The sequence below is a fragment of the Filicampus tigris genome, chromosome 1 (genome assembly GCF_054856515.1).
Source record: "Filicampus tigris isolate MCC_2025a chromosome 1, RoL_Ftig_1.0, whole genome shotgun sequence".
NCBI classification, from domain to species: Eukaryota; Metazoa; Chordata; class Actinopteri; order Syngnathiformes; family Syngnathidae; genus Filicampus; species Filicampus tigris.
Window position 1 is genome coordinate 11854431 of NC_141217.1, and position 23716 is coordinate 11878146.

At 39.7% G+C, this 23716-nt stretch overlaps 1 protein-coding gene across 12 annotated transcripts in view; it reads left to right on the forward strand.

Moving 5' to 3' along the window:
- The first annotated feature begins 664 nt into the window (after positions 1-664).
- The window catches only part of ubr4 (ubiquitin protein ligase E3 component n-recognin 4), a 58732-nt gene continuing 35680 nt past the window's right edge, over positions 665-23716 (forward strand). For 7 of the 12 annotated variants that reach the window (XM_086033767.1, XM_086049492.1, XM_086018519.1 and 4 more), the window contains exons 1-32: positions 665-818; positions 5737-5834; positions 5993-6096; positions 6262-6391; positions 7069-7208; positions 7310-7409; positions 7610-7751; positions 7870-7994; positions 9386-9513; positions 9606-9665; positions 9770-9960; positions 11227-11326; positions 11414-11551; positions 13133-13250; positions 13899-13940; positions 18068-18255; positions 18348-18504; positions 18593-18678; positions 18808-18977; positions 19116-19395; positions 19607-19739; positions 19928-20007; positions 20093-20221; positions 20481-20663; positions 20786-20908; positions 20993-21222; positions 21457-21575; positions 21677-21774; positions 22253-22410; positions 22576-22782; positions 23023-23124; positions 23221-23321. In XM_086033767.1, coding sequence (XP_085889893.1) covers positions 694-818; positions 5737-5834; positions 5993-6096; positions 6262-6391; positions 7069-7208; positions 7310-7409; positions 7610-7751; positions 7870-7994; positions 9386-9513; positions 9606-9665; positions 9770-9960; positions 11227-11326; positions 11414-11551; positions 13133-13250; positions 13899-13940; positions 18068-18255; positions 18348-18504; positions 18593-18678; positions 18808-18977; positions 19116-19395; positions 19607-19739; positions 19928-20007; positions 20093-20221; positions 20481-20663; positions 20786-20908; positions 20993-21222; positions 21457-21575; positions 21677-21774; positions 22253-22410; positions 22576-22782; positions 23023-23124; positions 23221-23321 — 4285 coding nt within the window. In that variant the 5' untranslated portion in view covers positions 665-693. The remainder of the gene's footprint in view (positions 819-5736; positions 5835-5992; positions 6097-6261; positions 6392-7068; positions 7209-7309; positions 7410-7609; positions 7752-7869; positions 7995-9385; positions 9514-9605; positions 9666-9769; positions 9961-11226; positions 11327-11413; positions 11552-13132; positions 13251-13898; positions 13941-18067; positions 18256-18347; positions 18505-18592; positions 18679-18807; positions 18978-19115; positions 19396-19606; positions 19740-19927; positions 20008-20092; positions 20222-20480; positions 20664-20785; positions 20909-20992; positions 21223-21456; positions 21576-21676; positions 21775-22252; positions 22411-22575; positions 22783-23022; positions 23125-23220; positions 23322-23716) is intronic. The other 5 variants (XM_086024402.1, XM_086027374.1, XM_086028238.1 and 2 more) reach the window with 2 other exon arrangements.

A 23716-nucleotide genomic window follows, 5' to 3' on the forward strand; every position in this document is an offset into this window, starting at 1 on the left:
TATATATATATATATATATAATTTGCTGCATGGACACACAAGCGTGTGCATGGACACACAAACAAGTATTTATTACTTGTCATAAATAAATAGAAAGGAAAACGGATCAGTTAAGTGACATTTAAATTTTTCGCCGCATACTCGCTCATTTCAGTGGTTGACAATAACTGGTTGGGGCAGATCCGCCCATTCCAATAGCGGACGACCAGATGTTTTGAAGCAACGGGCCAACCGATCAATGGGGTGTTTATATATGTCTGTATTTTATGTACGTCAGACTATAGTACTTCTGATGACGTATGGGATCGTCAGATCAGGCGTTTTTTCCCAAAAATTCCTCGAGATTAACTTTATTTACGAAAAAAAACCCAGTTTGATTCCGTCTACCAACCAACTTGTCCTTACGTAGTCATTACTGCGGTTATTTGTTTGTAACTTGAGCCATTATTTTTGTACGTTGCGTTGGCAAGAAAAAATATTTTTTTTAAATCAATTTTGGGCGGACAGAAACATTTAACGTAAGAGCTCACGTTTCGTGACGTGAATTCGAGGGTTCAAGTGTAAGAAAGAAAATATCGAAGGATCGCAACGAGTTTGGCGTGAGGCGTTTACGGGCTGACAGCGCCCCCTGTGAAGTTACGCACTCAGGTTCTTCTTCCCCTAACAACCTTTTTTCCTCTATGGGATTTCAAGATGGCGTCGAGCGGAGGAAATGGGGAACACGAATGGACAGCGGCGGTGCGACCGCTTTTATCGGCTTCGTACACCGCATTTGAAACGAAGGAGCTACCGCAGCTCATCGGATCTATTATCAACAGGTAAGCGGCTGCGTGTCAGTACGTCGCGGCTCCGCGTTTGCACGAATACCGGTCGTATCCACCCAATTGTGCGCTGGCTTGCTAACTTGCTAACGTAGCCTGGCTAGTGGAACTGGATGGGGAAACGTCAGCAACTTAGCTTTAGCTGAGCTAATGTTAGCGGCTAGGTGGCTGGTTGAGCTTAACTTGCATTGGCACCAAGTCAGCTGCTGGCGTTAGCTAACGTAACTACTTAAAATGCTTTTAATCTTAACCTAACTCGGGACATTTTTATTCGAACCACAGTACACTTTTGGACACGAACCCATTTATGCGTGTTCGTGTATACACCTTTAGAACGTAATTGTGAAATGATTAGAAAAATCTGCTTCATCATTAGCTAGCTAACCAAACATTACTAATCAGGCTAGCAAATGGGCCTGCCAAAAAGTCGGGATAACGTGACGAGTAACTGGCCACATACATGACAATGTTTAGCGTAAAAGATTAGTTTTGAATGGCTAGCTAGTCCTTTCCAGACTCGACTGGGTGCACCCTAGTGTCAGTTCAGCATGTTATCTACTCTATTGCCAATTCATATGTTTTGTTGTGTCATTGATTGTAGGTGGGAGTTCTCTACTCTTCTCCATATTTTCTGGGAGCAAATATCATCAGAATTTTTACTGTGGTCCAATTTTACACAAGTTAAGCATCATAAAGAAATGTATGGTTCAAAAATACATTTGAAAACACACACACACACACACACACGTTCAAAACTATAGGGCCACTTAAAAATGTATTATTGTGGAAGAAAATAACATAGATAATTTAAGAAATGCAGTCTAGACCAGTGATCTCCCACCTTAATTGAGCTAAAGCACATTTTTAAGTTTGAAAAATCTCATGGCACACACCAAACAAAATGGGGGGGAGTGGATACACATGCCAATTATATGCTTTCTTTCATAAAATAGAAAATAATTTATTCATTCTGTCGGTCACTATTAGGAATGTAACGATCTATCGAAAATCTTTTTATATTGATATAAATGCTTAAAATATGCATAGATGTACAAAAATAAAAGCATCGATTCGCAACGCCACGTTACCCATAGCCGCTCTCTCATGTCTTTGCTGTAAACAAACTGCATATGCACATTGGGTAAATGACTTGACACTAGAACTGCCAAGGTTTACTAACACGACAACTTTAACGAATCAAAATCGTAGAGAGGTAATAGTGGACGCTTCATTTATTTATGTAACTAATTATTTTCTGTTGTGTTTTTCTCTCAAAAAAGCCTCGTATCCTACGGCCGGCATGCTTCTCTGCATCGCACATGTGCAGTAGTGGTAATTCGGGTCATCCGGGATGTAAACAGAAGCATTTTGGGTAATGGCATCATAGCTCCCGTGTTAGCGTTCGATGCAATCGATGCCCGATTTCATTTCTCACATTGGGACAGTCATTTCTGAAAGCTGGCTTTAATTAGCACACAGAGGCTACTGTGCATGTCCTGTTGTGGTACGCTAACATTTTGTAGAATTGACGGATTATGGATGCATTAGTCAGCGACATCGAGCAGCAAAAGGACGTGCCGCCTCACGGTCATTTTGACTCCGCACCGAGTGTGGCGTTTAGGAATCGCAAATCTCAGCACTCCAAGTTAACACAATGACCTATTTTCCACAAACTCTTAATGGCAACACCTAGCAATAAAAGACATAACATACAGACCCGTTAGAATGCACTGATTTAGATTGCTAAAAACAATTATGTGCATACCAAATTTTGAACGTGTCGATTAAATTATGAATATTAGAGAAGCAAAATAAAACGCTTTGGATTAAGGTTAAATTAAAAAAAAGAAAGTTTTTTAAAAATTAAATACAAGTGTTTAGGTTTATTTAGCACAGGGCTTTTCCTAATTTTACTCATTTGATTTCACTCTCCTCTACATTAAAAAAAGGATTGGTGCCCAAAAACGTGAAATATGTTTACAAGTATTTTTTTTTAATTATAGGAAGTTTCATAATGTTAGTGCAACTCAACACTGCTGCTGGTGATTAGTCGACCAGCAAAATAATAGTTTGTGGCAGCCCTACTTGACACGCTTGCGCCAAACATCATATTGCGTTTGCGAATGGCTCCAGCACCACACTAGCACGCAGAGACAAGTATGGTTGCGATTTAAAAAAAAAAAATAATAATAATAATCCAATCGGAAGCTAAAAATTGAAATCCAATATAATTGGGGCTTTTTGAGTGAATCGTTACATCCATAGTCACTGTAATATATTATATTGCTGCATGGCCGTAACAAAGCATACTACTAATAAAGCACATTTTATTTTTTTTGCCGAACTGCGCAGAAGTACCAGTAGTAAAAATACATGCTATTGTTTCATTTTCGAATCGGTATACTGCACAGCCCTTGCCTTGGTGTCCACAAATCTATGAATTTGTAAACGGCTGCCTTGATATCTCCAAACCTATGAATTTGTAAATGGGTCATTTCATGCCAAATCACCGCCCCCAAAAAAGAAAATTTTAACCAAGCAGATTTTGATTTGAATGAAACTTTGTGTACTTGTTGATAGGGATGGCACAACAGTAAAGCTCAAATTTCGGTAAAACAGCCTTTTACCAGCTGAAAACATGCGCTCTGCGCAAGTGCTGGGAGCGGGGAGATCAAATTTGTAAAGTTGTTTTGAGTAACAGTATTGGCTTTATATTTGACCCTCCAACGAGCGTTAAAACGCTACAGCTCGGGTTCCGACCACTACAAAGAGATCGGGACATATTACTCCAGTTCTAAAGGCTTTGTGCTGGCTCCCAATTAGCTGCGAAATAGATTTTAAAATTCTCCTACTCTTTATAAGTCACTGAATGGGTTGGGTCCTGACTTCTGAATACATTAAAGAGATGCTGATTGAATATAAACCCAGAAGGTCTCTGAAATCTGCAGACTTGAGTGAAGTAATGGAGCCCAGAGCTCAAAGCAAACATGGTGAATCTGCATTTAGCCGTTCTGCTAACACAAATGGAACAAGTTGCAAACAGAAGTGAGGTCACCAACATGTGTGAATGCTTTTAAATTCTGGTTAAAAACATTGCTGTTTTCTCATACCTTTTATTAAGCCAATTAGGCCGTGAGCGCCTACCACTGAACTAGGGTTGGGCGATATGAATGAAAAGTATATCATACTATAAGTGTTTCATATTGGTCGCTAACAATATCTATTGGATTGTATTTATTTTTTAACTCGTGAAATTGATGACCCAGAGAAAAATGAATTTAGGTTATTTTATTTTAACATAATACTTTTTAACCTTTTAAAAGGTTAACGCAACTGTGAAAGAGTGAAATAAACTGGTGAATGTAAAGATCAACTAAACTTTGTTTTAAACATAATTTTCTTTGTAGGGCTGGCCGATATGTCTGAAAAAAATGTCACAATCTAGGTATTTCATATCAGTCAATATTGATGTTTATTGATTTTATTTTAAAGTTTTTTTTTTTTTTTTTTTTTTTTTAAATAGCAGTTAACTGTTTTTGTGAACATCGTTATGTAGCGTAATGTGCAGTTTGCACTCCACCAGTGCATTGTAAATGCGTGTTTGCATTAGGTGTTACCCCAAAGCAGTATTTTTGGTACACATACCGGTCAGTACATTAGCCTTCATTCAACGTTCATACAATGTAAGTGAACGAATACTCCCTTGCAGTTTATGCATTATCGTTGGCCAACCGCCTTAGGACTACTTTATCTTTTTAGCGGACTCATTATTGCCATTGTCCATTCATATTTTACTTGCTTGAGTTTAAATTGAGTGCGATGCGGAGGGTTGGATATGGCTAACTGCCGCTAGCATGTCAAAGTTTGAACGGGTTATCATGCATAATATAATTTTATTGTTGTACTGAGGGTTGTACTGAGTCGACCGGTCATTTATTTGAACGAAGCTCAATGCGAGTATGGTGGTCCATTGGGTTGGCTGATGCTTCTTCATTGGTTTAGCGGGTTCTTCTTAGTTGGTTTAACTTCTTCGTGTTTGGAGGCGGATGCCTACATCACACACCATGTCGCGATCGGGTTTGCTTTCTAATTTTTTTCTGTTGGACGTTTTATCGAAGGCATTTTCTATTGATATCGATCACATGTCAATCACAATACATATTGATATTGAATTATCGGTCCAGCCCTACACTAAAATATACATAATTTTCTTTTCTTTTTTTCCAAGACATACGTTTGTAGACAATGACGATATTGACGGCTTTGGAACAGAATAGAGGGTCGTAATTTCCACTTGTGTGAAAGCCACATGTCCAAGCTCTCAAATTCTTTTGGAATTATGTTTCTATCTACTACAGGGACTGAGATATCAATTATTTTGTAGGTGATGAATTTCTGGGAGATTCTGTTGGCCTTAATTGATTATAGGTCTTCTAAAGATTTGAAGATTATTTTTTTTCTTTTAGTTGTTTTAGAAATCTACTCTTATTGCTTTACTCTTACATTTTTGTAAATGTTCTATTAGTTTTGATTTTGTCAATGTACATTTAAAAAAAAAATCTTGTAAATTACTTTTGTTGTCCCTGCTTTGCTTATGAATGTTGTTAGGTGTTGTCTTTGCTTGTGTGAAGCACATTGAGTTGCCTTGAGTATGAAATGTGCTGTACAAATAAAGCTGCCTTGCCTATAGCAAAAAAAATTGGCTACGGTAGTAAAAATTCTAAACATCCTCATCATTTCTTCCTTTTAAATCGAAGATAATTTGCCACACAGTACAACATGGTGAACGCTTAGTGAACTTTGAGATGTCCTAAAAATCTGTGTGTATGCGTGTGTGGCTGAAAAGCCAATACAATGTTCTATTCCAGTGAATGTATCCAACCTCTAATCAATGATTTTAAATTTTCGTTTGCAGTGAATCGGACATTCTTCATCATGACAAACAGTATGAGCCGTTCTACTCGTCCTTCGTGGCGCTCTCTGCGCATTACATCACCACAGTATGTGGGCAAAGTATGTAACATCCATGTTCACTAATGTTATGGTATTACACTCTATCTTCTGCCAAGTATTCAGTGGATGACCTGACCTGAGAAAAAGTCGAAACCTTGTAGTTTCTTGTGGCCAGTTATTAATAATTGCTTTCCTTTGTTTTTTTTTAATTTGTGAAGTACCAAGGAATCAGTTGCTTTCTGTTGCTGCGGCATGCAAAGTTCTGATTGAATTCTCCTTGCTGCGCCTGGAGAACCCAGATGAAGCATGTGCGGTGTCACAGGTGAGATCAGCCACTCAAGATTTTGTAACTCAAAATTACCATTGAAGACAGTTTACTTTCATTTTGTATTCAAATTAATTGAGTTTTATATAGATTTTTTTTGTGGTAATTTAGTCAACCGTGCCTTCTAATCAAATTGTGCCGTGCATTATTTTTTTTTCGCAGAAACACCTGATTCTTCTAATAAAAGGACTTTGTACTGGGAGTAGCAGATTGGACCGCACAGAAATTATTACTTTCACTGCAATGATGAAGTCTGCCAAGCTGCCTCAAACTATTAAAACCCTTTCCGATGGTAAGTGTGGTGTTACTTGTCTGAATACGACACAAAAAGACTTATAATAAGTATCGTTATCACTCGAGGCGGACAAGAATTATCCTACGAATGCAACAGCGAATAAGAGAACAAACGAAGCCAATGCTAATCGCTAAGCCTTATTGTCTCACCATATGAAAAACAATTTACATACAATCTTATATTTATGTAAAATGAATATGTAAATTAGTGTCTAACTTAAAATGTTGGTCATTTTTTTTGCATACAGTATAACACAATGATATGTGTGGCAGCAAGCTGAAGTTCTTGTGTTACTCAGTGTTTAAAAATGTGAAAATGACTGCCTCTTTCACACAGAGTTTTTAATATCCTTACATTATTAGTTTAGTAGCTTTTAATTGTTGGATGGTAGAATGTAAAATTGTGTCGTATTTGTAATTGTTACTATGCAAAAGTAATATTGCCCCGAAGCTTGATTTGGAAAAAAAAAAAATTAAATTTAATTGAAATCACAATTTCTGCCAGAAAAATTGCAATTCATTTTTTTCCTGAGATCATTCAACCCTAGTTTCCTGTCATCCAACAGTGGGTCATATTGTGACTATCTATTGATAAATCTATCCCAATAATCCCACAGTACGTTGAGGTTGTAAAGGACAGCTCTAAACTTGTTAATTTTGCTTTTGATTTAACAGTAGAGGATCAGAAGGAGGCGCCCAGTGCTGTCAACCCTGAACTGCGACACAAAGAAGTACAGATGAACTTCTTCAATCAGCTAACTTCGGTGTTTAATCCCGACCTTGGCAACATTTTGACCCCTTCGTCACACATGCAGGTACGCTAAATATACACCCTAACGTATCATAGACAGCTGGAGGATGTCCGTGATGTACGACCATGCATTTTTAGTTGTAATTCTGATGACTTTCTTTATAGGCAGAGAGTGATTGTGATGACCAGACGTCTGACCAAGCTGTTCAGGCCAAAATGAAGAATGCCTTTGTCGCTCAGAATGTGTCAAGCTTACAAGAACTGGGTGAGTACAAACTGAAAATGCCAGAGACTCTCTTCACCCACATTTTGGTTTGAAAAGCAATTGCAGAGGTGCTTGCTAATAAATGCCAGCTCTACTTTTGTGTCTCGAGGACGAGCCAGTTTTGTGGCAACCTTACGAAAGGAGATTTTGATATGCCAATTTTGTGCAAACTGTGAGAGATTACTCTTATGTCTTCACAGGTGGGTCTGACAAGTTGCTGCGAGTGTGTCTCAACCTGCCCTACTTTCTTCGTTACATTAACCGTTTCCAAGATGCTGTGTCAGCAAACTCTTTCTTCATCATGCCTGCCACAGTAGCTGATGCCACAGCTGTTCGTAATGGGTATGTTGTGTTTGCGCAAATTTTTGTTTGTGTTTACTCTATATGGGCAGTGTAGTCTGTGCCAGTTTCTGTCTAATGTGAATAAATAATGAATGTGCTGTAACCTACCCATACCCAGATTTCATTCACTGGTGATTGACGTAACCATGGCTTTGGACACGCTCTCGTTGCCTGTACTGGAGCCACTGACACCAGGCAGATTACTGGATATGACTGTCCTGGCTTTGAGTTGTCTTTACGCTGGTAGGCAGATTATTCTCGATTGAGTTATTGTTTTATATTATTGATCTGGGACATTTTGACAATGGTAGTTATCTTTGAGATAAAATATTTCATTTAAAACTCGGGTTCTAAAACTTTTTGGGTTATGGGGCCTCCTTATAGTAGAGACATTTTTCCTAGGACTCCATCATCTTCCTAATGCCAATCAAACATAACTTCCATGTGCGCCCCAAAATAGTGTAGTAATTATTTGATGTTGTTTTTTTTTTTTTAATCATTTCAACATAACTTTTATAGCATTTAATAGAAAGGAATTTAATTAAATTCAAATGAATTAAATTCAATATTTATCATCAGATCGCTATCTTACATGCAGTTTTCACTAACAGAGAGAAGCTAGTCAGTTAGTATTGACAACACAGCAATTGATCACTATATTTAGTGACTTTCCTGACCGCTGTATTTTTTAAATTAGCGCTGGTGAGTTTAATTGCCATTTACTACCAAGAAACAGACATTCAGACAACATGACTGAAATCATTTTCACATTGTGTTCCATATGACAAGAACGGGGCCCGGTGAAAAGGTATCACAGTCTTTCGCATTGAACATTGCCAAAGACATTGGCGCTCTTGAATAGAATGTAAAATCAGTGACGTAACATGTTGGAAACTTTTGCTTCGAGTTATACATTTTTCAAGCTGCTAATATTTAGCTGAGGTCCACATGCCTCCCCTGCACAGCTCTGACGAAAGAGCATGAGAGCTTAAAATGCTGTGCGAAAACATGGATGTCAGATATGTCATAACACATCAGCCGTCATATCAGAGCTTTTAATTAGCCCAAAGCTCAGCTAGGAAGGAATAATTGGTTTAGTATGATTTATTGGCGCCCCACTTCCCAAATGTAGGTATGCACTTTTTAAAAAACGATTCAACATAATTTATTGCAAATTGTTTTGCGTAGCCCCAACTGCTTGCCTACCCCAGTTTTAGAACCACTCCTATAAATGCACTGCAGTAATTCAACAGGGGCCTGTTAGGGATGCGACTGCACATTTATGTTCTACCGTTTTTTTAGCTCATGTACTTGTGTCCCAGAGGTGTGTTAATCATACAATGATTTGTCGTTTGGCGCATTCCTGTTCTAACAGCCAAAAACATTTGTGCTTTGACCAAAGAAAACCTGTTCTACCATCAGTGGGGAAGGCTTTTTCTTGCTATTTAATCGTAACAATATGAATTTGTACTCAGTTTATTCAGTTATCAAAACAAATTGTAAACAAACCACAACTCAATGCTTATTTGTTCAATGCTAGAAGTGATTCTTGCTTTCTTGATGATGCGCACATACGATAATGTAAAATGAGAAAGATTGATTTATAAGTGAAAACAACCCTTGCTTGTGTTTAGGTGTGAGTGTGGCCACTTGCATGGCCATACTACAGGTGGGAAGTGGCTTGCAGCTTCGCTCTTCTGCCTCCACTGGGACTAAAGAAGAGGACTATGAAAACGACGCTGCGACAATAGTCCAGAAATGTGTGAGTTTTTTTTTTTTTTTTCCTTCTACATACTGATGAGTCTTTTTACAGAGTGAATAATTCCGAAGTGCACTGTAATGTGTTTTCAACAGTTAGAGATCTATGAAATGATTGGACAAGCCATCAGCAATTCTCGTCGAGCTGGTGGAGAGGTGAGCCCCAGGCCACTCAATGACACAATAAAACATTTCCCTTTATGTGGGAATTTCAGTTTTATTTTCCATTATACTTAATGGTTTGGTGTTGTGTTTTGTAGCATTATCAGAACTTCCAGCTGCTTGGCGCGTGGTGCCTTTTAAACAGCCTCTACCTGATTCTTAACCTGAGCCCCACGGCCCTGGCAGACAAAGGCAAAGAGAAAGATCCTTTGGCAGCCTTGCGTGTCCGAGATATTGCTGCTCGCACCAAAGATGGTGCCGGGTCACCGAAGTTGGGTCCTGGCAAAGGGTAAATGATGACCGGATATGTGTTTACAATTATTTCTGTTAGTTATTTTTTGTCTGTGTATCAGGTTTTTATTGTGGAGAGGAAAAAAGTGATGGAACATGATAAATTCAAGAGATACATTATATCGAGTGATTATTTTAACATTATCTACTAGGGATGTAATGATTTATCTAAAATCGATTTTTATCTATATAAATGCTTAAAATATGCATTGATGTAAAAAAAATAAAAAATAACCAATTCTCAACGCCATATTAACTATAGCCACTCCCTCATATCCTGCCCGTCTGCAACGCACATGCGCAGTAGTGCTAATCAGGGTCCAACCATTGTGGATAATGGTGTCATGGCTACCCGAGTGAAAGTTAACAACAGAATCCGAAAGTCCGGGCGCATGTCATAAAATGAATTAAATTGATGTAAATCCCCCTTTCATAGCAGCACAGCGGTGATAAACGAGCATCTAAAAAGGAAGCACGTTGTGGCTGATACCCGATTTCATTTATGACATAGGGACAGTCGTTTCTGGAAGCTAACTGGTTAGCACACACACGCTACAGTGGGCATCTGAACGCCGCACGCATGTCTTGTTGCGGTACGCTAACATTTTTTTTCTTTTTTTTACGCTAACATTTTGTAGCGTCTGCTATGGACTATTGAGGCATTAGTCAGCAAACTCATGTTTATTAAAAACCAAAACAACAGTTTTTGTTTACCCGCAATCCCACGGTTGACATCAACACTAAGAGAGGATGTCAACATGCGCTGCCTCACGGTCACAGTGACTACGCACTGAGTGTTGCGTTTAAGAACTCAGAAATACCACCACCCAAAGTTAACACAACAGGACTTATTTTCCACAAACCCTTAATGGGAACACCTAACAATAAAAGACATAACATACCTAGGTCGTTAGAATGTACTAATTTAGATTGCTAAAATATTATGTTGCTCCTATTCTTTAAAGTTTTTTTGTTTTTTTCCATTCCAGGTGCATACCACAATTTGAATGTGTAGATTAAATTATGCATACTGTCTTAGAGAAGCAAAAGAAAACGTTTTGGAATAAGGTTACCGTACTTATTTTTTTGAGTACTCTCCAGCCCCTACCCAAGAGTTTGAGACCACCTTTACAGAGAATCATCAACATAGCATCTCATTAAGAGTGGCCACAAACAGTCAACTGCAATGTGCTTGAAATTCTAATCCTAAAATATGGTAATATTTTTTCCTTTGGGTTTTTTGTTTGTTTGTTGTTTTTTTAAGACACCAAGGATTTGGAGTTTTGTCTGTGATCTTGGCCAACCATGCCATTAAGCTTTTAACATCACTTTTCCAAGATTTACAAGTTGAGGCCCTGCACCGAGTAAGTTGCTACTCTCACAATGCTGCTTGTGTCATGAATATTCAAAATTAGCACCAATCCATTACCCATCTCTGTTTTCCCGTGCAGGGTTGGGCAAGTGATGGTCCACCTGCTGAGCTCAACATCATGGCGCAGAGCACTTCCATCCAGAGGGTCCAAAGGCTCATTGACTCTGTGCCGCTGACCAACCTACTCTTCACCCTTCTCTCAACTGCCTACAAAAAGGTACTGTCAATGATGCTACTACTATTTCCCCTAACTCCTATTAATGGGATCATGGCTTAACAGGACACCCAGAATGTTCCCAAACAGGAGACCGCAGTGTACGGGGGGGACCTTGGAGCTCTGGCTTGTTTGCGTATTCGTTTGCTCCTCTTTAGTGCCGCCGCCCTCCTCTCCCATGTGCAGTCCATAGCGCCCATGCGTAAGCTTACGCTAATAAGTGGACCGAAGCAAACATGCCATACCGACTAGACTAGTCTCAAATTTTATTTGCGACTAGTCTATAAGCAAGAAAACTTGAAATTTAATACATTGAATTTAAAGTTTAAAATGCAAATGTTTTTTTGTATTTACAGTAGGGGCTATTTTAGCCCACACATTCAGGACAGTTTGTTAATTTAAATTCTATTTGTGTAACAACAATTGGCTGAATAAAAGTGAACAATTGAAAGAGAAATACATTTCTGATACATTTGCCAATGCAATGCATGGCATTTATTATGAATAATGTAATGAGTAATGGTACCGACTCCGAGGCCAGCAGGGTCTCATTTGCTCGCACCATGTTAGGTGCATTATCATGCACACAGGCGACGGCTTTATTTTCTAGTGCCCATGTACCCATCACACTCCGCAGGAGAGCAGCCAAGTTTTCAGCTGTGTGTCTTTCCTCCAAGGCGCATGAAGCATACAGCTGCGGGGATGTCCTTCGTCCACATACGTTATACACGTCATAGTCATGTAAGATTTTGTGGCTATGGACGTCCATTCATCTGTAGTTAAGGCATTGGCCACATAGCTGACCCGCTCAAACGCTCGTAGTATCTCCTCTTTCATTTGGTTATGGCTACTCTCGAGTTGGGGCGTTATTGTTTTGCGACTTGGCACCGCATACTCAGACTCGATATACATCATTATTTTTTTCGAACCGTCTGCCCTCAACAAAAGAAAGCGGCAGCATATCGCGTCATTTTACAAATTAGTTGGGTAATCTTTGCTGTGCGGTGAGCATCGCAGCTCCTGGCTGGAACAAACTGCCTGGCCCCGCCGCCATCGACTTGCTGGTTCACATCGAGATTTACTTTGGGTGTGGTTTCTCATCGCTCCGGGAGAGTGGTTTATGCTTTCAAAGCCTACAGACGACGTTGTTGTCATCTGCTGCATCAAAATACTGCCAAACGGTGCCGTTGTTTTTCGTGGTTGCTTCGACATCTTCAGAGTGTACTTTTCTTCCCCAATCTTAGTGTCCCTGCCCCATACTATGCGTACCTGTGAGCGGGGGGAGGGAAGGAATTCTCTCTCTTGGTGCTCAGCTTGTTTACAGAGGCAGAGGCGTGAGGAACAATTTGCGTGATACTAATGCAGCGTTTAACCGACTAGTAAAATACTAAACGTTTAATAAATCGTAGTTGGTTAAACGGATAAACGACTAGTCGCGCACATCCCTAGTATTAATACACCCACGTGTACCGTTACACCCCGAGTAAAGAGTGACAGGAGCAGTCACGAAGAGCTGTCTGAAATGTCTTTCATCACAGTATGACTGATTTTTGAGGTGCATTCGTTCCCTTTTGCGTCCCTCAGGCTTGTGTTCTCCAGCGCCAGAGAAAAGGCTCAGTCAGCAGTGATGCCAGTGCTTCCACTGATTCTAACACCTACTATGAGGATGACTTCAGCAGCACTGAAGAGGACAGCAGCCAAGGTAAATTGTGCTGAGCACCTCAGTAAGCCTCAGCACAACAGTCAGCATGTGACATATCAGGTTTGCGCAACAAAAAAAGATACACTTTCGGCCTTTTTGTCCTGGGCGCCTTTTACAGTAACCCTAAATCAAACCTGTTTACATATTCCAGTTGAATAGATGACCTTAGTAGATATAATAACTCAAATCCCTGCCATAAATGATATTTTGTGACATTTCGATAGTAGTTACTGGTACTTTGAACTGTGGCTAACTGATGTTTTTTTTATGTAGCTTCAGTGAATGAATGACATTTTGATGTTTTTCTGTCTCTAGTTAAGTGTTTTGACACTTATTTTCAGTGCATTAGCAGTCAGAGCTAAGATTTGAGGGCTAGTTCACATCATGGTATAGTGCTTCAAAAGTTCTTAACTGTAAATGTAGGCAGGTGCAAAAAAGCAAAGCCTTGACTGGATTTGGTGTTGGCGCTAGTGTTAGTGTATGGAGCTGCTTGAAAAAAGCCACGAGTCACCTCTATCCATGGATAGGTCAGTCATGACAAAAGAGCAGTGAGCAGGATAAACATGCAGCGCACTCACAGAAATGTCATTAACATTTTTGTCTAGTCACCCGACATGATAGTGCAGTTGACAGTGTCTACTATCTCAGCAGAGAGAAGACAGGAGAAGACAAGTGCAGCTTGTGTCTCAGGTCAGCAGTTTTCTGTCCTCAGGTCAAAAGACTTGGTGTGCACTTCACTGTCCTACACTCATTGTATGTCTCACTATGTAGGCTATGAGCTACAGCTACATTAGCTAAGAAAAGAGCCACAGAGGAAGGAACTTTGGCAAAATGTCAGTTCAACGAAAGGTGTCTTTTGTCATAATTGGCTGAATTAAAGTATGATTTATTTTTTTTGTCAAAGAGGTTCATCTGTGGTTCAATGTGCTTCAAAGGATAATACCAGTGGTCTAATTATGTGGGTCCTTAGCACATAGTTTCTAGCCCCACTGGGTACCTGATGGGTAAGAACCTGTACTTCTGTACCTTCTTATTCTGCCTTTACATTGTCCGGTTGCTATTGCCGTTCAAGGTAAGTTATATATAGCTTCAACATCCGCTCTTTTCGCCCGACAGTTCAGAATGCATAAGCATTGCAATAATGACATGTACTTCTAATTTTCCTTTGCAAGCATTAACATGTCAATTTTTATCATTTTTTTGGTCATGATATATATTTTAAAATGCACCTTAGCATTATCGGTCATACATGTCTGAAGTATTGACAGTACCAAAATAATGTAGAACCCACTTAAAATCAGTGGTATTATTCTTGAATATGACAAATTCAAGTTGTGCTTGTACTGTGCGCTTAAGCAAATTATGCTGCGTCTCACTGACACGTGACAAGTTACACTTTTTCTATGTTGCATGCAAATGTGAATATCTACTTAAAGCTATGAGCAGTGATGCCAGTACCACGTTACACAGTAGCGCGTTATTCTAAAATCTGCACATTTTTGAGTAACAACTAATCTAACGCATTACTTTTTGCACAAAAGTATTCTAACTACAGTTACTGCGCCAACATCACCTGAAATTAGTTTGCAGAAGATAATATCCACGCGTAAGTAACGAGAATGGCACTTTTCAAGTTTTCATCACCACATGCAGTTACAGTCGACAGCCTGTGAGAGGAGTTAGTGAGACAGAACTGACAAGACTTAACACACAATTGACAGCCATGGTGCCCACCTCACACACACACACACACACACACACACATGAATGAATGATAAAATACAAGAAAACACCTGATTCCTAACACTATAGTACATACTAAAGTCACTAAATAAACTATGTAGGACAAGAAAGAAAGGGAAATTCTGATATTGCATGTAGTGAAATGCATTGTGGGAGTATTCAAATGCAGTCATATCTGAGTGACAGCGTTTTTAGCACATCGGCGATCATGTGTCAATAATCAGCAAGCGGAAGGACGGAACATTCACTATTTTGAGTTTGTCAGCGAAAAACAAAAACATTAAGGTTTGTTGCACACTGTGCTGTCAACATGTTGTTTATATAGCTTCAATAACTCTCAAAAAAAATATACAGTATATAAATGATTGCAGGGCAGTATGCATTCAAAGTCAGATTGTGCGACTGCAGGAGGTCCCCAAATTTAATCGTTATTTTTATATACAATTTATATTATAAATGATGAGTTTTACTCTTTTACAACTTTAATAGTTAAATATGTCAAATAAATAAATAAAGCCCTGCACACACGAGGCGCCATCAGCGCATCACCATCCATGCTCGGTAATTCGCTATCCGCGCCTCGTTTGCGGAGGCATTTTTTGACCGTGGATGGCGCTGCGCCATTGCCGCCGAATATCAAACATGTTTGATCATTTAGGTGCTCAGGCGCCATCAGTGCTAAGTGTGCGGCGCACAGGAGCCAACCGCACACGGCTATTACCCACGGCGCATGCACTCTACATACACCAAATATGGCAATACAATTTGGAGACCCTCCTGTAGGATTAATTCGTTTATCTTTGGCAAGATCACGCTTGCCTTTAAAATGTCAGCTCCCCAGAATATAAGGACAAGCACAAACGGGACAAGGCAATGAAATATCTCTTCGGCTTTGAGATCACTTGAATGTGATTCGTGGGTCAGCGTCGTGAATGGTCACATGATCCCAAACACATAATCAAAGCACTTTTAAGCAGCGCCTAGTGTGTGGAGAACAGCGGTATTGCGCCATTTGTATTGAAAATGAGTTAGTTGAAAATCCATATATTCAGGCAATTACTCTAATTGGTTTTAGTCCAAAGGAAAAAGATTTTACCATGTGACGTCTGTCTTTGTAAAATGTCTAGATTCACTGTTTATCCAGTGGTTTAATGTGCATGCTTGGAAGCCTTTTTGTGAGTCTTTCCTGACAGTGCACGGCCACCGTGAGCCATGTTGCAGTGGCCCTGTATATTAATGATATAATTGGCTAAGTTTAAATGTTTATGTGGTATTTAGCATTTTCGGGCTGAATTTTGAATATGTTATACTTATGTAAGCCTTTAAGAAAATATTGCTTCTGTGTATTTACTTTTTTTGCACTTTTTTGCAGTAAAAACTCTATGAATATTTGACATTTTCTAGGCTTTGTCTTCAAGCCATTCCTTATGGATTTTGTACCCTAAAAAATAGCGATAAGATAATTTATTATTGATCTTATTATTGATTAAGATAAATTATTATTGATCTTACTGGATAGATCACAAAAATACAAAATATTAAAAAAGCAAGAACATGTTGATTAATACATGTGAAACCCTTTGTTAATGTGTCTTTTGGAGAGCAGCATCAAGTGTATTTTATCATGTTTGAAAGAAGTGAACGTCAGCAGTGTTTGTCTCATTTGCTTCTCTTACACAGAGATTGTGTTACATTGTCCACATGCATGTTGACATAATGCTTGCAAAAACAACACACCCAAGCATGTGAAGTCAGTGGTGATCTGATCTCCTGTAACATTGTCATGAAGGAGCAACTCAAACGTTATGTGATGTCATTTTTAGTACTACAGACATAAGCTATTGCTGCGTCCTTAAATGGCTCATGCTATATTCGGTTCCACCTTCCTTTGTTGCATTCATGTAGAAATTCCTTGCCGTAAAAAGCTTGTTTGTGCACGTGTGCGATGCATGCACGCGGTTTGATTTTCATTTATGACTTACATAAAAATTACATCAAAACTAAAAATCAATTTTGTAAAACCATTGTTATTCCTAAATGGAACTCACTAGTCTAATAGATTTTTTAATTCTTTAAACACTTGATGAATTAAGGCATAACCAAATTGGTAATTTTGAATAATATGTAAATGTATATGTTTGTGAAAGTGTACCATTGACTACATTTACATGCAGTCAATATTCGGGTTAAGGTCAAAATTCCAATTTTAGAGTCATTCTCAATAGCCCGTTTACATGGCTTGAGCGGAGAGAGTTACTCAAATAACCCGATTGAAACGGCGACGCACGGACGGTATGACGCAATTTACGCCATCTCCACTTGTTACTTGCTTCCGTCAACAAAACACATTATATTCATGTCACTCACGAATGAAGCAGACAAGTTCCTCCTCGCTTTAAAAGTGTGGTGTCATACTTACTCTACCTTTCTCCATGTTTTGTTTATCACTAAACGTGTATTTCCGGTTGGTTGCGCGCCAAACAGCACGCATACCAGCATTTCCAGTGCTACAAAGACCAAGATTCCTTGCCGTTGAGCATTCTTAGAGTGTCGTGTGCATTCGTAATATTCTGATTGCCTTATACATGCATGTATATTCGGGTTGGAAAAGGAGTAACCCAGGCGTGATAATTCGGAATTCGAAACAAAACCCGAATAAGGTCATATTTGGTTTATTGCGCGCGTTTACATGCCTTTTGAAAACCCAAATACTGCCAATATTTGGGTTTATTGGCTGCATGTAAATGCAGTCATTGTGTCCTAGAGTTCACAAGCTTGGGAGACACAACATGAATCATGACCATTATCCTTTAGTTAGTTTATGTATTGAAAGGAATTCACATTGAAGGCAAATACTTCTCTTCGGCCAGTGCATTACTTCTTCCTCCTTTAAGTGGATATTCACCAATAAATGTTCACTTTTTAGATTTTCTTGTCCACCACTTGCAGTGTTGTAGGCGTCACAAGAGTCTAAAGTTTGACTCCACCACCAAGCCATAAATACTGGGGAAGTCTTGGGAAACTTACTGGTGTCTCTATATAAGATGGTCATAGACACGTGCTATCCATTGCAGATGATGACAGTGAACCCATCTTAGGACTTTGGTTCGAAGAGACTATTTCTCCCACCAAAGACAAAGTAGCTCCTCCTCCGCCTCCACCACCCCCTCCCCTGGAGACCTCTCCCAGACTCAAGAGTCCCAGCAAGCAAAATCCAAGTGAGAATGGCAACATTTTGGCGGGCCGTAAAGATCCAGAGCTTGTAAGATTCTTTTTTTTTTTTTTTTTAGTCCATGAAGCTTGACCTTCACTGGCCAAGTTGATTATATGTTCTATTTTTATTTGTTCCTACAGTTCCTCAGTTTGGCCTCTAGTATTTTGAACTTCATTACCACTTCCATGCTGAAGTCCAGGAACAACTTCATCCGCAACTACCTAAGTGTATCGCTAACAGAGCAACACATGGCAACGTTAGCTAGCATCATCAAAGATGTGGACAAAGATGTAAAAGGTATGCTTCCAAAATGCTGCTCCCAACTTGAGTTCCTTTTATTGTTGTGTTTGTTAGTCTTTGTACAATATGTATTATTTCCCCTCAGGATCCTCCGATGAAGCCTTCTCATTAGCTCTGTATCACTTCAACCACACCTTAGTAACATCAGATCTGCCATCCCCATCCCTGCAAGTAAGAGCAATATCATCCTGCAATTATTTTAAACCATTTTTACCCACACTATACATTACAGTATAGAGACTGAATACATACTTTCTTTTTGAAAATAACTTATTGTTCTCCCACTGGTTCTTTTCTTAGAACACCCTTCTTCAGCAACTTGGTGTTGCGCCCTTTTCAGAGGGTCCCTGGCCCTTATACATTCACCCTCAGTCACTTTCAGTACTCTCCAGGCTCCTTCTCATCTGGCAGCACAAAGCCAGTGTGCAAGGAGAGCCAGATGTGCCTGAATGTATGAAAGTCTGGGAAAGGTATTGTTCCCGTTTCATTTTCAGAGGGTTTCAAGTCCAACCTTACACTCATAACTGCAAAACAACAAAAGTGATCGAAGCCCCTATTTAACATCTACTGACGTCAGATTGATGGCTCTCTTTGTCTCTTGCTCATAGATTTTTGGGAACACTGAAGCAGCACACCGTTCAGGGAGCTGTTCATGGAGAAGACGACCTTAATGTGGAGCACCTTCAACTCATGCTATTGCTTTTCCACAACTTGTCGGAACGTGGCAGATGGACAGTCCTTACTTTGGTCACCCAGGCAATCACTGACGTGGCACTGAGCAGAGACAGCCAGCTGAAAGCTGTACCCCTCAACCTGGCTCGCCTGCTGCTGGTTTTCGACTACCTGCTGCGCCACTACTCAAAGGCCCCCTTATACCTTTTTGAACAGGTAGATCTTGTATATATATATCTCTGAAAGCCTGGCGTATTGATAGCAGTAGATGTTCTTCCTGATGACTAATTAACCAAAACCATTCTTAATACAGTTCAACTTTTTTTAAAAAAAAATCTTTCATCCTTGAAATGGTACCATTTATTTGAATACTTGTGCCAAAATAGGATATATTTATCTTCTCCCACTGATGACCTTTTCTTTTTAGGTGCAGTACAATCTCCTCACCCCTCCATCAAGCGGGACAAATTCTCTCCAAGATGTCGGCAAGCGCAGCAGTATTCCGCTTTACTATGGCTTTAAGGAGGTGGAGGAGAACTGGACGAAACACTGTCCAACTAGTAAGTCCAGGAGCCAAAATACTACTAAAATGCAATACAAAATACAACTGCTGATTCTGCTAAAAGACATCACAAGCATGAGCTAGTTGTACAATAATTGTCTAAACAAACGTCTTACAGCTTACTTGGATTTAATTTTGAAACTGGTGTTCCACAATGATCTAATATTGTTTCTGCCTTTTGTCTAGATTCAAATGTTCAGCCCAAATTCTACTGTGTTTTGTCCCCCGAGGCATCTGAAGATGATATCAGCAGACTAGACACCAAGGTGAGGCATTTGATTTTCCTTATGTATTGTTCTCAAGGTTATGTGACGAGAGCCTTTCCAAGTGCATTTCTTTTCTCCTCGATAGGTATTTGCTAAGCTGTTCAACGGAGCAGTGAAATATGATGAACTTTACGGTTGGCTGATCTCACTCCTGGGAGCAGGCTCACAGTTTGACACAGCACGAAGACAGGAGAGCAAGCCCATCACTCCGATGGTGAGAACAAATCACAAATGCTTACAGATTGCGGAGGCACAAGTTTGCACACAAATCCCTGATGTCATCTTTAAAATGCAGATCCTCATGCTACTAGCATGCTAATCATATACCTTACTAATTTGGGTTCCAAATAGAAATGTGCAAGCACATTTGCCTTAAATTGACAGGTAAACTTTATAGATAATACCCTGGTAGACCATGTATAAAAATGCATTTTTGGCGGTTTGACTAAGCAACTGTTCATCTCTTTACACAGGAGGCCTGTTCCCTTCAGTACTTCTTTTTAGTGCTGTGGAGGATATTGGGGGCCTTACCACCTTCAAAAGCCTACATGGAGCAACTCAAGTCTGGGTGCGCTGATCCCAGTGAGAGTGACATCCTTCATACGCTACGATGGTCATCACGCCTAAGAGTGTCTACTTACATTAACTGGATTAAGGTTTGTTACTTTAAGTCAGTGCAGCAGTGCTATTAAGATTCAAACACCCATTTCTTAGTGTGTGATATTTCCATTCGTCTGGTCTGTTTGTGATTTTTAACTGTCCGTGTCCTCACTGACAGGAGCACTTGGTGAAACAGGGAATGAAAGCAGACCAAGCAGGCTCTTTGGTTGAAATCACAGCTGCTAAGTGCAGCACAGTTAAATATGACGTGGAACTAGCGGAGGAATACATTGCCAGACAGGTAATGTTTGCAATCTTATCACTGATAATGAAAACATTGATTATGGTCCCTTGTTTTTCATTTTATTTTACTGTTACACTGCAGATTTCAACGTTCTCCAGTGTCGACCCAAATGCCATTGTTCCACTTGATCAGCTGCCCTCGCTACAAGCCATCTATACACTGGATGCAGTTATCTCCAAAGTGCAGGTGTCCCTGGATGAACATTTGTCCAAAGTTGCCGTTGAGGCAGACACTCAAAAGTCGTCAGAGATCACAAAGAACTTATTGTCTGCCACGCTGCAGCTTGCTGATGTTTACACAGCCTTTATAAGGTGAATTTCTTTTGGGGACTGAATGTCATTTTAACCAGCTGCAATTAGGAATGATTATAATCATTAATCAGGCAATACCAGACTGAGACTGAACTTTTTGCATTGCTTTTTTTTTTTTTTTGTTGTTGTTTGGTTTTGGGGGGGGGGCAGCTGTTTATTCTTGTCTGTGTTAAACTTTTCCTCCATTACACCAATATTGTAGATCAGAAATATGAAAGCTTTGATTTCTCTCAGGTCTTATCTCTTAATGAACATACCAGAGGAAGGGGAAAACAAGCTGTCAGATGCCAAGCTTCAGGGTTATGCTGCTGTACTCTCCATTGGCTCCACCCGCTGCAAGGCCAACTTGCTGGGTATGTGGCTCTATTATTTGGTGCAAAATTCTTCAACAGTGCAGTAAACTATACTTTGTATTTGGAGTCGCTCACCAACCGTTTGAAACAAACACTTTTAGGGCAGAATGTTATGCAGAACCTACCACCAGCTGTACAGACATTATGTGAGACATGGAACAGCATCCATACCAACGAATTCCCCAACATCGGATCTTGGGTAAGTAACCAGAAGGACCCCATGATACAAATTAGTAGGGATGTAACGATATCTAAACAACACGATTAGGGCTGTTCGATTTTGCCTAATAAGAAAATCCTGATTATTTTCTCTCAAACCTGATTTTACGATTTTTTTGTAAAATTGGCCTAGCTGTACATGCAGCGCAAATGTGGAAAGTCTGCATAGTTGACTGATGTCATCGGAATTTTCGATATTAATATCCTGAATGTTCATATCCAGATATCGATACGATACCGAGATATTGCCCAGCCTAAGTTGCAAGGGCCCTTCTCCCAGAATGTCACAGGAGTAGGACAGCAAGCATTCGTTAAGTGAAGCGAGAAATACACTAGACTGATAAATAATACACCAAATAATAGGATGTTTGTACTCCTAGTATCATTTCTGATAAGGTTTTCAAAGCAGTCCCATGCATGTCATGAAAACGATAATTTAGTTTTGCTTTCTCTTTCAGCGAAATGCATTTGCCAATGATACCATTCCATCAGAGAGCTACATCAGTGCCATCCAAGCAGCACACCTGGGAACACTAAGCTGCCAGTCTTTGCCTCTGGCATCGTCTCTCAAACACATTCTGCTGTCTTTGGTTCGCCTAACTGGTGACCTCATTGTGTAAGTGGTAGTCCAGTGCAGACCAAATCTGGATCAGTGTACATATCAGCACCAGATGTAATCTATAAAATTATGTCTTTTTAGTTGTCCTTGTACCGGTAGTCTGATGAGATAAATGCAGGATATTTGAGTGTCTTCCGTAGTTCATTTTTGCTTGTTTTTTAGCACAGAGGAGGTGAATCCTTCTCAGGTTGTGCGCACACTGCTTCCACTCCTCCTGGAGAGCAGCACAGAGAGTGTGGCAGAAATCAGCACTACATCACTAGAGCGCATTCTTGGCCCCTCAGAGTCAGACGCCTTTCTGGGCCGCATCTATGAACGTTTGGTGACCGGATGTTACAACATCATCGCAAATCACTCTGACCCCAACAGGTAACAGTTTCACAATATGAGGTCTGTTTAAACCCTACTCAGGTGGTGCTGACAGCACTGACATTTTGCTTCGCCGAGGCACATTGAACAATCAGCGCTTTCAGCACCTCCTCTGGCAGTCATTAGGGATGAAATAGAACCAAACTCTGTTACATTCAGAACTTTTGTTTTACAACAGCTAAAAACCACATATGTTTTATTGACTTTTAATTCTTCTCTCATTAACTCTCTTTATTCCAGTGGGTTGGATGAGTCTGTCCTTGAGGAATGCCTTCAGTACCTTGAAAAACAGCTTGAGAGTGTTCAGGTCCGCAAAGCCATGGAGGAATTCTTTTCGATCAGGTATTTTCTCAACTGATGCCATGCCATGCATTACTGCCCATGAACACAACTTACTCGCTCAATGTGTTGTCTTTTTTGTCTTTTTTTTTTTTGCAGTGGTGAGCTTGTCCAAATTATGATGGCAACAGCCAACGAAAGCCTATCTGCAAAATTCTGCAACAGAGTGCTGAAATTTTTCACTAAGCTTTTCCAGCTAAGTAAGTCTGATTATCAGTTGATTATTATTTATAGGATTGGATAATGGATTGATGGATAATTATCATTGCTATTGATCTGTAACCGAAGAGAAAATTTGATGCTTTAGACTTAATAGCTTGAACTAGGGATGTCCCAGTCACACTTTTTGGGCTCTGAGTCTTTGGTTTTGAGGATCTGCCGATACCTAGTCCTGATCCAATACCTCGCCAATACAGTTTGGGGGAAAAAAAAAAAGTGTACGTATACAAATAATGTACATACAGACATATATATGCAGTTCATAAATGTGTATGAATGTTAAATGTTAGTTTATATATTAACATTTATATTATGAGGCCCAATCCACCAAATCGGTGCCGATTGCTTTTTGGATCACTCTCAAAATAAAAGTTGT